Below are 12,152 nucleotides of genomic sequence, written 5' to 3'. Positions count from 1 at the left end.
ATTTCTAGGGTGTTGAAAGCACATTGGGAAATTGAAAAAATATGGAACTACCCATGCTGTCCGACCAAACTGAGCAACCGGGCAAGAAGGACCTTTGGTCAGGGGAGGTGACCAATGACCACTTTGACAGAACTACAGAGTTCCTTGGCTGAGATGGGAGAACCTGCCAGAAGGACAACAGTCTCTACAGCACTTCACCAATCTGGGATTTATGGGAGAGAGGCCAGATGGAAGCCACGCCTGAGAAAAAGGCACATGACAGCACAACTGGAGTTTACAAAAAGGCACGTGAAAGACATAAGTATAAGGCAAAAGATTCTGTTGTCAGATGAGACAAACATTTTACTCTTTGGCCTGAATGCAAAGCGCTATGTCTGTAGAAAAACCAGGCACAGCTCATCACCTGTTTAACACGGGGCGGCAGGTAGCCTAGTGGTTAGGGCGTTGGACTAGTAACCGAAAGGTTGCAAGTTCGGATCCCTGAGCTGACAAGGTAAAAATCTGTCGCTCTGCCCCTGAAGAAGGCAGTAAACCCACTGTTTCTAGGCCATCATTGAAAATAAGAATTTGTTGTTAACTGACTTGATTTTTTTTTAAAGCACCACCCATACTGTGAAGCATGGTGGTGGCAGCATCATGCTATGGGGATGCTTTTCAGCAGAAGAGACTAGAGGAACAATGAATGGAGCCAAATAACGGCACATTTTTGATGAGAACCTGCTTCAGAGTGCAAACGACCTTCGACTGGGGCAAAGATTTACATTCCAGCAGGACAAGGACCCCAAGCATACAGCCAAAGCAACACTGAAATGGCTTCAGAACAAGAATGTGAAAGTCCTTGAGTGGCCCAGCCAAAGCCCAGAATTGAATCCCATTGAAAATCTACGCACTCCATCTAATTTAACAGAGTTAGAGATAATCTGCAAGGAAGAATGGGAGAAAATCCCCAAATTCAGATGTGCAAAGCTGATACAGACATGAGATACTGCTGTATTTCATTTTCAATAAATGTGCAAAATGTTCCAAAAACAACATATTTTCACTTTGTCATGGGGTGTTGCGTGTTTTATTGAATCCATTTTGAAATCAGGCTGTAACAACAAACTCTGGAATAAGTCAAGGGATATGAATACTTTCTGAAGGCACTGTGTTAAGCCAGCAGGCATGTTTTAAGAGTCAGAGTATTGGGTCATAGATTCAGGGTAGCGTTATGACCTAACGTATGAGCTAATGCTTCAGGCCAGGGATGGGCAACTGGCGGCCCACGGACCCAATTTTTTTTTGTGGGGGGCAACTCAGTCGGGGTCTAAACTTAGAAATAATAGGTGCAATTTCAAAATGTGGTTGTGCATCAGCAGTCACTCAATGTCAGCAAAACAGTTTAGATTGGTAAATTAGTCTAGCGGACATCTATCTAAACTTGTAGTAAGCATGGTCGAATTACCAATCGGGGGGGGGGGCCCATTGATAATCAGTCATCATACTTAAAACTGCAAATATTTGCCACCATCCTATGGCAAAATGTGTAGAAATGCAGCAAACTTGCTTTTTTTGAAAAGGCAACATTTTTCTACGCCCCCATGGCAAAATGTTCAGAATTGCAGGAAATGAACTAAAGAAAGTTGCCCAAACCCTGCTTTAGTAACAATTTGGAAAAAGTTAAGGGGTCTGAATACTTTCCAAATGTACTGTAGGTTTTAGGCCAATTACAGTATGTTTGTCTCTTGTTGACTGAATGACATTGTTTCTCTCTATCTCCCCCAGGATTCGTCCTCAACTGGCCCGGGAGAAGATCGAGGGATGTCACATCTGTACGTTTGTGACCCCAGGGGAGCCCCAGGTGATGCTGGGTAAAGACAAGGCCTTTACTTACGACTATGTGTTCGACATGGACTCCTGTCAGGACAGCATCTACGCTAGCTGCACTGAGAAGCTGATCGAGGGCTGCTTCGAAGGATACAATGCCACCATTTTTGCCTATGGCCAGGCAAGTCTCTACACAGCCCTGTCTCGACTGACACCTGGGGCTCCGGAGTCACAAAGTGTTGATATTTGGGTTGAAGGACAGAACTCTTGTGTATAGCCCAGGGGTCAAATGACCTGGGAAAACTCTGGGCCCTATCTACAGTATGCAGTAGGCTAAAGCAGTTATTCCAGCCATATTCCACTAGTTTGCACTGTGCCTGACATTGTAAGGCTGGTATTGGTGTAATGTAAAACTTCTGATTGATCAGGACACAAAGACTGAACTGGTATGATAATCCTGTGTGAGGTCCTGAAAACTCATTGACCCCTCCAATATTCTTTATATGTATATATTCAGTATTTTTGTTGAATGCTTTTTAGCTCTTGGAGTGCTTATATTGTTTTTAGTAGAGGTCGACCGATTATGATCTTTCAACTCCGATACCCATTATTGGAGGACCCCAAAAAAGCCGATACCGATTAATCGGCCTATTTATTTATTTATTTATTTATTTATTTATTTGTAATAATGACAATTACAACAATACTGAATGAACACTTTTCTTTTACCTTAATATCAATCAAATCAATTTAGCCCCAAATACTGAAATATGTTCAATTTGGTTTAAATAATGCAAAAACAAAGTGTTGGAGAAGAAAGTAAAAGTGCAATATGTGCCATGTAAGAAAGGTAATATTTAAGTTCCTTGCTCAGAACATGAGAACATATGAAAGCTAGTGGTTCCTTTTAACATGAGTCTTCAATGTTCCCAGGTAAGAAGTTTTAGGTTGTAGTTATTATAGGAATTATAGGACTATTTCTCTCTATTATACCATTTGTATTTCATATACCTTTTGACTATTGGATGTTCTTATAGCCACTTTAGTATTGCCAGTGTAACAGTATAGCTTCCGTCCCTCTCCTCGCCCCTACCTGGGCTCGAACCAGGAACACATCGATAACAGCCACCCTCGAAGCAACGTTACCCATCGCTCCACAAAAGCCGCGTCCCTTGCAGAGCAAGTGGAACAACTACTCTAAGTCTCAGAGCAAGTGACGTCACCGATTTGAAACACTATTAGCGTGCACCCCGCTAACTAGCTAGCCATTTCACATCAGTTACACCAGCCTAATCTCGGGAGTTGATAGGCTTGAAGTCATAAACAGCTCAATGCTTGAAGCACAGCGAAGAGCTGCTGTCAAACGCACCAAAGTGCTGTTTGAATGAATGCTTACGAGCCTGCTGCTGCCTACCATCGCTCAGTCAGACTGCTCTATCAAATATCAAATCACAGACTTAATTATAACATAATAACACACAGAAATACGAGCCTTTGGTCATTGATATGGTCAAAACGGAAACTATCATTTCGAAAATAAAACTGTTATTCTTTCAGTGAAATACAGAACCGTTCCGTATTTTATCTAACGGGTGGCATCCCTAAGTCTAAATATTGCTGTTACATTGTACAACCTTCAATGTTATGTCATAATTATGTACAGTTCTGGCAAATTAATTACAGTCTTTGTTAGGAATAAATGGACTTCACACAGTTCACAACGAGCCAGGCGGCCCAGTGGAACACTGCTTGCACGGAACGCAAGAGGAGTGACACAATTTCCCTAATTATAAGAAATTCATGTTAGCAGGCAATATTAACTAAATATGCAGGTTTAAAACTATATACTTTTGTATTGATTTTAAAGAAAGGCATTGATGTTTATGGTTAGTTTTGGTGCAACGACAGGGCTAAATCATCACCCGTTTGGCGAAGTAGGTTGTGATTCGATAAGAAATGAACAGGCACCGCATCGATTATATGCAACGCAGGACACGCTAGATAAACTAGTAATATCATCAACCATGTATAGTTAATTAGTGATTATGTTAAAGATTTGATTGTTTTTTATAAGGTAAGTTTAATGCTAGCTAGCAACTTACCTTGGCTTCTTGCTGCCCTCGTGTAACAGGTAGTCAGCCTGCCACTCAGGCTCCTCGTGGAGTGCAATGTAAGGCAGGTGGTTAGAGCGTTGGACTAGTAACTGGAAGGTTGCAAAAACGAATCCCCGAGCTGACAAGGTAAAAATCTGTCGTTCTGCCCCTGAACAAGGCAGTTAACCCACCGTTCCTAGGCCGTCATTGAAAATAAGAATGTATTCTTAACTGACTTGCCTAGTTAAATAAAGGTGTTTTTAAAAAATTGCAAAAAAAACAATTCGGCCAAATCGGTGTCCAAAAATACTGCTTTCCGATTGTTATGAAAACCTGAAATCGGCCCTAGTTAATCGGTCGACCTCTAGTTTTTATAAAAGGTTTCTGAGAGTATTGGAGGTGCTTCTGTCATTGCAAGCCCTCACAAAGCTCTCTGAATCTGTAGTAGCACCACTAAAGCACACACTCTATCCCTCTCCCTCTTTTCCTACTCAAAAGTTCTTACTCCTCATGCAGTTTGGCGGCTGAGCTCTCTCTCTCTGTCATAGGGGCTTCCTAGAACTAAAGTCTGTTTGATGGGAGGGGATTTCAATGCTGGTGGGTCTTAAGTGATGCAGTTAAGTAGGCCTGCACAACTCTTAAGATATTCATTAATGTTTTTATGTGAACTCCCCCCCCCCCCCCCCCCACCCCCCACCCATCTGTTCCACACCACCACTGCTGCAGTGACTGGTGACCTACTTCTTGTCTGTCTCTCTACCATACTGTACAGTGGTTGGCCCTGGCTCTCGGTCGCCTGGTTCAGTTTTACCCTGTGTTTTTACTAGAGACATTTGGTAGGATATGTGTCTGTCTAGTCTGTGCTGGACTAATTCATATTTAACACAGTCCCAACAGTTTGACCCAGTCAGCAGAATCCTGGGGTTCTTCCCACTTCGTTACAAGCACAGCAGATTTAAATGAAACTTCAATTAATTAATTAAGTTGAATAAATTAATCTCGTTATCTCTCTCCTTGCTCATCCCCTCCCCCATCCTTTCCTCATCCTTATCTTTGCTCCCTCCTCCCCCTTTCCCCCTTCCTCCTCTTTCCATTCCTGCTCCTCTCTCATCCTCCCCTCTTTCTCTCCCCCTCTCTCTTGTCTGCCACCCCATCTTATCCTCCTTTTTTCTTCCCCTTTTCCGTCCTTCATCTTCCTCTTCCTCCTCCTATAGACGGGGTCAGGTAAGACCTACACCATGGGTACAGGGTTTGATGTTAATATCGGGGAAGAGGAGCTGGGCATCATACCCCGGGCGGTCAGCCACCTCTTCAGGGGCATCGAGGAGCGCCAGCAGGCCGCTAAAGAGCAGGGACGACCCGTTCCTGAGTTCAAGATCAACGCACAGTTCCTGGAGGTATGGACTACGGAGACACAGAGGAGACACAGAGGCAGGGAATATAGGTAACATTCTACTTGTAAATATGTTATAGAGTGAGCTAGGGACAAAACCACACTCTCCGACACAGAGGATTACTTCAAATAATACATCAACCGTAGGCTGACGCTACGTAAGCCTGACATGGCTGTTTGTGTATTATTTAGGTAATCTTCTGTGTCTGAGAGTGGGGTTTTGTCCCGATCTCTTAACCTCACTCCATAACATATTTACCAGTAGAATGGGGTTCTTGTATACAAGAACCCCAGGATTACGTAGCCCCAGCGTCAGTCTATGTGTTGACACGGCACAATTTAACTAGCTCCCATCTCTAGTCTCCTACACACGTTTCTCAGACTGTTGACAGTGGACAGCTGTCAGCGGGTGGAAGCAGGTTTGTTAGGGTCACGGTTTGGGGTGGCAAGGGTTAACACGGGATGACTGCACAGTTGTGTTTGCTTGTCATACTGACAGAAGCCTCATGAGGACAGACTTAGTCTGCTCCTTTTTATGACAGAGTAATATACTGTGTTTGTCATAGAAATAGAGTTAGTAGAAAGGATATGGCCGGAAAATCAACAGGATTTTGCTAAATCTACCCAATATTGTAAGCAATGATCACTCCAGCCGCCTCAGAACAGTGAATGGGAATGTCCATTCTACCAATACTAATTCTATGTCTGAGTTACCACAGAGAAAACAAACGGATCGATTATCAGCACAAACAAGTAACTCACTGTTTAAATGCACACATTAAAGGGATACTTCGTAATTTTCGCCCTTTTATCTACTTCTCCAGAGTCAAATGAACTTTGGATGACATTTTTATGTCTCTGCGTGTAGTTTGAAGGAAGTTTCAATCTAGCACTAGCACAATTGCTAACTAGGGTTAGCGCAATGACTGGAAGTCTATGGGTATCTGCTAGCATGCTATTGGCGGCCATTTAAAATATCTACATATTTTGGCATAACAGTATTAGCATTTAGCAGCTTTAAAACTTATACTCTACCATAATACATGGAAAACCAGATGGGGGACGTTTTGTTTGCATCTTAGGTTTATCCCACAGCCTCTTATAACAACCAGAGATGGGAATGACTATAGAAATGGGTAACACCTCATTTGGGTACTCTATCAGTAGCATGTGGACTGGCAACAGGAAGTTCAACAAATCAACCAAAATAAATGTTGTTACTTGTTCACCCCCCTTCCATAAAACTAGGCACTGGCAGAGCCATTTATTTAGAATATATAATGCTCTGGACCTTAGCCACTAGGACCTTCGCCACTAACACTAAGCTACTGTCGTAGAAAGGTCATTCTTGCTGCCTCCCGAGTGGCGCAGCGGTCTAAGGCACTGCATCACATTGCTTGAGGTGTCACTACAGACTCGGGTTCGATCCCAGGCTGGCCGTGATTGGGAGACCCATTTGGTCCCAGCGTTGTCCGGCTGTCTGTCTCTCTCTATAACATAATCAGATGTGATCTTGCATAGTTGTGATATCAGAACTCTGCCATAGGATATAAACATACTGTTAGAAGGTGTGATATTTCCATAGAATTTCACAGTGCTGAATTCAGAACGGTAACAAATAAGACTGTAATATTGTATTTCTGTATGTCCTGGTTAAGCTTTACAATGAGGAGGTGCTGGATCTGTTTGACTCTACACGGGACCTGGAAGCTCGGACGCAGAAATCCCACATAAAGATCCACGAGGACGCTAATGGAGGAATCTACACAGTGGGGGTGACCACACGGACGGTAGCCTCCGAGGCAGAGGTGTGTGCATTGGGATGTATAGTCTGGGGGTTCAGAAGAAATGTATGGCTGTGTACATACAATGTAGGACTTTAAAAACAGGAATAACACTGGACATGTTACCGCATAAAAGATCATTTACAATCTCGTCTCTGTCTCCTCACCCAGATGATGCAGTGTCTGAAGCTGGGTGCTCTGTGTCGAACCACCGCCAGCACCCAGATGAATGTCCAGAGCTCCCGTTCTCATGCCATCTTCACCATTCACCTGTGCCAAGTCAGAGTCTGTGCATCCGACAATGTACGTACAAGAGCAGATTATTCATTAACCCAAGGGCCCGTCCCTTTGTCTTTCCAACTCCTATCTTATTCCGTATCTACTCTTTCGTTGCTATGAGGCAACTTGTTACGACATGCTATGACAGTGACTGGAGTTACTCCTAACCTTGACATTTTACAGAAATCATATAGCCACTCAGCTGCTCCTAAGCTATCATGTTTTATTATGCTAGTTTAATGTGAATGACATCGATAGAAAGTAGAGGTCGACCGACATCGGCATGGCTGATTAATTAGTGCCGATTTCAAGTTTTCATAACAATCGGTAATCAGCCTTTTTGGACGCCGATTACATTGCAATCCATGAGGAGACTGCTTGGCAGGCTGACCACCTGTAAGGGCAGGCTGACCACCTGTTAGGGCAGGCTGACCACCTGTTAGGGCAGGCTGACCACCTGTTATGGCAGGCTGACCACCTGTTACGTGAGTGAGGCATCAAAAGGACCTTGTGGCTGCAGTGAGCCAAGGTAAGGTGCTAGCTAGCATTAAACGTATCTTATAAAAAACAATCAATCTTCACATAATCACTAGTTAACTACACATGGTTGATGATATTACTAGGTTAACTAGCTTGTCCTGCGTTGCATATAATCAATGCGGTGCCTGTTAATTTATCATCGAATCACAGCCTACTTCAACTTGTAATGATTTAACAAAAGCGCATTCGCGAAAAAGCACATTCGTTGCACAAATGTACCTAACCATAAACATCAATGCCTTTCTTAAAATCAATACACAGAAGTATATATTTTTTTAACTACATATTTAGTTAAAATAAATGCATGTTAGCAGGCAATATTAAACTAGGGAAATTGTGTTACTTCTCTTGCGTTCAGTGCCAGCAGAGTCCAGTTATATACAACAGTTTGGGCCGCCTGGCTCGTTGCAAACTGTGTTTCTTCCTAACAAAGACCGTAATTAATTTGCCAGAATTTAACATAATTATGACATAACATTGAAGGTTGTGCAATGTAGCAGCAATATTTAGACTTTAAGAACATCCAATAGTCAAAGGTATATGAAATACAAATGATATAGAGAGAGATAGTCAACGCATCATAATTTATATAATAACTATAACCTAAAACTTCTTAACTGGGAATATTGAAGAACTGGGAATATTGAACCACCAGCTTTCATATGTTCTGAGCAAGGAACTTAAACATTAGTTTTTTTACATGGCACATATTGCACTTTTACTTTCTTCAGCAACACTGTGTTTTAGCATTATTTAAAGCATATTGAACATATTTCATTATTTATTTGAGACTAAATAGATTTTATTTATGTATTATATTAAGTTAAAATAAAAGGGTTAATTGTTCATTCAGTATTGTTGTAATTGTCATTATTACAAATATATATACATTTATATATATATAAATCGTACGATTTAATCGGTATCCTCTTTTTTTTGGTCCTCCAATAATCATTATTGCCGTTGAAAAGTCATAATCAGTCGACCTCTAACAGAAAGTGCTCTTATTACTGGCATTCTATGTTTATGGTACTGGCATTCTATGTTTATGGTACTGGCATTCTATGTTTATGGTACTGGCATTCTATGTTTATGGTACTGGCATTCTATGTTTATGGTACTGGCATTCTATGTTTATGGTACTGGCATTCTATGTTTATGGTACTGGCAAGTTACATTACACTAATGGCATGGACAGTGCTTTTGACTTGAGGTACTGAAACAAAGTCATCCATCTTGGTGTTATTTACATGTACACTTTGATAATTTAGCCAATGCTCTTATCCAGAGCGACTTACATTAGCAATTAGGGTTAAGTGTCGTGCTGAAGGGCACATTGACCGATTCTTCACCTAGTCGACTCTGGGATTCGAACCAGAAAACTTTTGCATTCTGGCCCAATGCACTTATCCTCTAAGCTACCTGCCGCCTGTTATTTCTACCTCACAGAAAGACAACAACGAGACAGACAACAACGAGACAGACAACATCGAGACTGACAACAGGATTGCTAACGGCAACTCAGAGATGGAAGAGTATGAGACACTGACTGCCAAGTTTCACTTTGTGGACCTGGCCGGTTCTGAAAGGCTGAAGAGAACCGGTGCTACAGGAGACCGAGCTAAGGAGGGAATCTCCATCAACTGTGGACTGGTGAGAGTTTGGCTGTGGCTCAAATGGACCCTATTCCCTATAGTAGTATGCAGCTTCTGACCCACCCTTTCCCTAACACACTATAGGGATCTGGTCAAAATACAATATTATTTCAGAACCTTAAAGAGCCATCTAGTGGTTAAAAGCAGTACCTTGCAAATACTGTGAAGTCGTGACAGCCCAGTATGAACACAAGTAGACTCCTGGAATGAGAATCTTTCTGAAAATACCTTTCAATGTCTGCTTTTCTGAGTTAGTTGTGTTTTTTTGGTCAACTCCTCCAAACTGCAGCTTGCTCTGGGGAATGTAATTAGTGCTTTGGGAGACAGGAGCAAGCGATCCACGCACGTGCCCTACAGAGACTCCAAACTCACCCGGCTCCTACAGGACTCTCTAGGTGGAAACAGGTCTGTTTGCCATTGGTCTGGCCTTTCTACCTCTCTATAAGCATTGTTGTCATAGTAATCTGGTATGATGTGCATGTCAAACTAAATGCATTTTGTCAATCAATACAAATTGTACATATTAAGAGTCAGCTTTGAGGTGTCAGTCTGTTTCTTGTTCAGCTCACTTGTCATTGGCTTGCCAAGGCAAAGCTGTTATGTTGTTGAATGCATACAGTGAGGAACCCATGTTAATTTGAATTCTCCCATTACCCTCAGCCAAACGATGATGATAGCCTGCATCAGTCCGTCTGACCGGGACTTCATGGAGACCCTGAACGCCTTGAAGTACGCTAACAGAGCCAGGAACATTAAGAACAAGGTGATGGTGAACCAGGACAAGGCCTCCCAGCAGATCTCTGCTCTCAGGACAGAAATCGCCAGGCTACAGATGGAACTGATAGAGTACAGGACCGTAAGAGAGGGATGGAGGGAGGGATGGGGAGGGAGGGATAAGGGGGTGGAGGGGGAAGAGGGGGATGGATAAGTGGATGGGGAGAGGGGGGATGGAGTGATGAAGATGTGGGGAGAGAGAGAGATGTGGGGAGGGAGAGAGAGATGAGGGAAGGAGGGGGAGGTATGAAGGGATGGGAGAGAGGGAGGGGGATGGGAAGGGGGGAGAGAGAGGGGAGTGGAGTGATGGGGAGAGAGGGGGAGATGGGAAGGGAGAGGGGGTGGAGGGGGATTGAGAGTGATGGGGAGGGAGGGAGAGCGATGGGGAAGGGGGAGGGGAGAGATGGGAGAGATGGGGGAGGGAGAGATGGGGGAGAGAGAGAGATGGGGGGAGAGAGAGATGGGGGGGAGAGAGAGAGATGGGGAGGGAGGGCGAGGGGGAGTGAGGGAGAGCGATGGAGAGGGGAGAGAGAGGAGGGAGGGGAGAGGGAAAGAGCGATGGGGAGAGAAAGATGGGGGGGAGGGAGGGGGAGAGAGAAAGATGGGGAGGGAGGGGGAGAGAGTGAGAGATGGGGAGGGAGGGGGAGCGAGCAATGGGCAGGGAGGGGGAAGAGAGAGAGCTGGGGAGGGGGAGGCGGGAGGGAGAGAGAGAGCAAAATGATGTGATGCACTTACACTACATGACCAAAAGTGCGTGTTTTGTTGGGCCTAGTTAAGAGTTGAGGAAAGGGTCACATATTGTGACATGGAGGGAGAGAGGCTGAGAGAGGGGGGGGGATATGGATAGAGAGGAGTGAGAAAGTAAATTAGATGAGAAGAAAACGGGAAGTATATGAAAAAGAGTCCGAAAATAATTTCCCCTTAGTGAATTATAATTATATCTAATCCCATTTTCCTCTGGTAGGGTAAGCGTATGGTGGGAGAGGATGGTATGGAGAGCATCAACGACATGGTCCATGAAAACACCATGCTGCAGACTGAGAACAGCAACCTGAGGATCAGGGTCAAAGCCATGCAGGAGACCATTGACGCCCAGAGGGCCAGACTCACACAGTACCTCAGTGACCAGGCCAACCAGGTCCTCGCCAGGGCAGGTGAGTGGGGTGTGTGTATGTCTCCTGTGAGAGATGAGGGAATGTGAGGTGTGGGTTTTCGAATGTGTCGATATGTCTGTGCAGTTCATAAGTGTGTGTGTAAGTGCGTTTCCTAAGGTTTTCGTGTGTTGTTTATTCAGGTGAGGGCAGTGAAGAGATTGGGAACATGATCCGGAGCTATATCAAAGAGATAGAGGACCTCAGGTAAGTAAATGTCTCCTCTATATTAAGATTAATACCTTTCTTTTGTCATTTCAATTTGTCAATAAGCTTTACTGTCCCCCCCCCCAGGGCCAAACTCCTGGAAAGTGAGTCTGTGAATGAAAACCTGCGTAAGAACCTGTCCCGTGCCTCCTCACGCCAGTCCTTCTACCCCGGAACCTTCTCCCCTGCCCTCCTGGCCCCCGAGAAGGAGGCCTCCGACATCATCGAGATGGCCAAGAAAGATCTGGAGAAACTCAAGAAGAAGGAGAGGAAGAAGAAGAAGAGGTAAAAAGAGATGGTGGTTATGGAACCAAATGAATTGTTTTCTTGTTTTGAAAAAACAAACTCTACTACACTGGCAGTTATTGTACAGTATATCCTCAATGTGTTGCCATGGTGAGTAACAGTTTGTTTCTCCCTATGACTTCTCTTCCTTCCAATTCTCTGTACTTCCTGATTTATTTTCTTCC

At 43.8% G+C, this 12,152-nt stretch overlaps 1 protein-coding gene across 1 annotated transcript in view; it reads left to right on the top strand.

Moving 5' to 3' along the window:
• LOC115133947 (kinesin-like protein KIF21A) overlaps positions 1–12,152 on the top strand; it is a 72,079-nt gene that overhangs the window by 27,173 nt on the left and 32,754 nt on the right. Inside the window, exons 2-11 of the mRNA XM_065022359.1 lie at positions 1,765–1,987; positions 5,114–5,296; positions 6,951–7,100; positions 7,248–7,379; positions 9,345–9,548; positions 9,840–9,955; positions 10,211–10,406; positions 11,289–11,478; positions 11,619–11,682; positions 11,770–11,967. Of these exons, the coding sequence (XP_064878431.1) occupies positions 1,765–1,987; positions 5,114–5,296; positions 6,951–7,100; positions 7,248–7,379; positions 9,345–9,548; positions 9,840–9,955; positions 10,211–10,406; positions 11,289–11,478; positions 11,619–11,682; positions 11,770–11,967 (1,656 nt within the window). The remainder of the gene's footprint in view (positions 1–1,764; positions 1,988–5,113; positions 5,297–6,950; positions 7,101–7,247; positions 7,380–9,344; positions 9,549–9,839; positions 9,956–10,210; positions 10,407–11,288; positions 11,479–11,618; positions 11,683–11,769; positions 11,968–12,152) is intronic.

The sequence above is a fragment of the Oncorhynchus nerka genome, linkage group LG9a, assembly GCF_034236695.1.
Source record: "Oncorhynchus nerka isolate Pitt River linkage group LG9a, Oner_Uvic_2.0, whole genome shotgun sequence".
Taxonomy (NCBI): domain Eukaryota; kingdom Metazoa; phylum Chordata; class Actinopteri; order Salmoniformes; family Salmonidae; genus Oncorhynchus; species Oncorhynchus nerka.
This window is presented reverse-complemented; position numbering and strand designations above follow the sequence as displayed.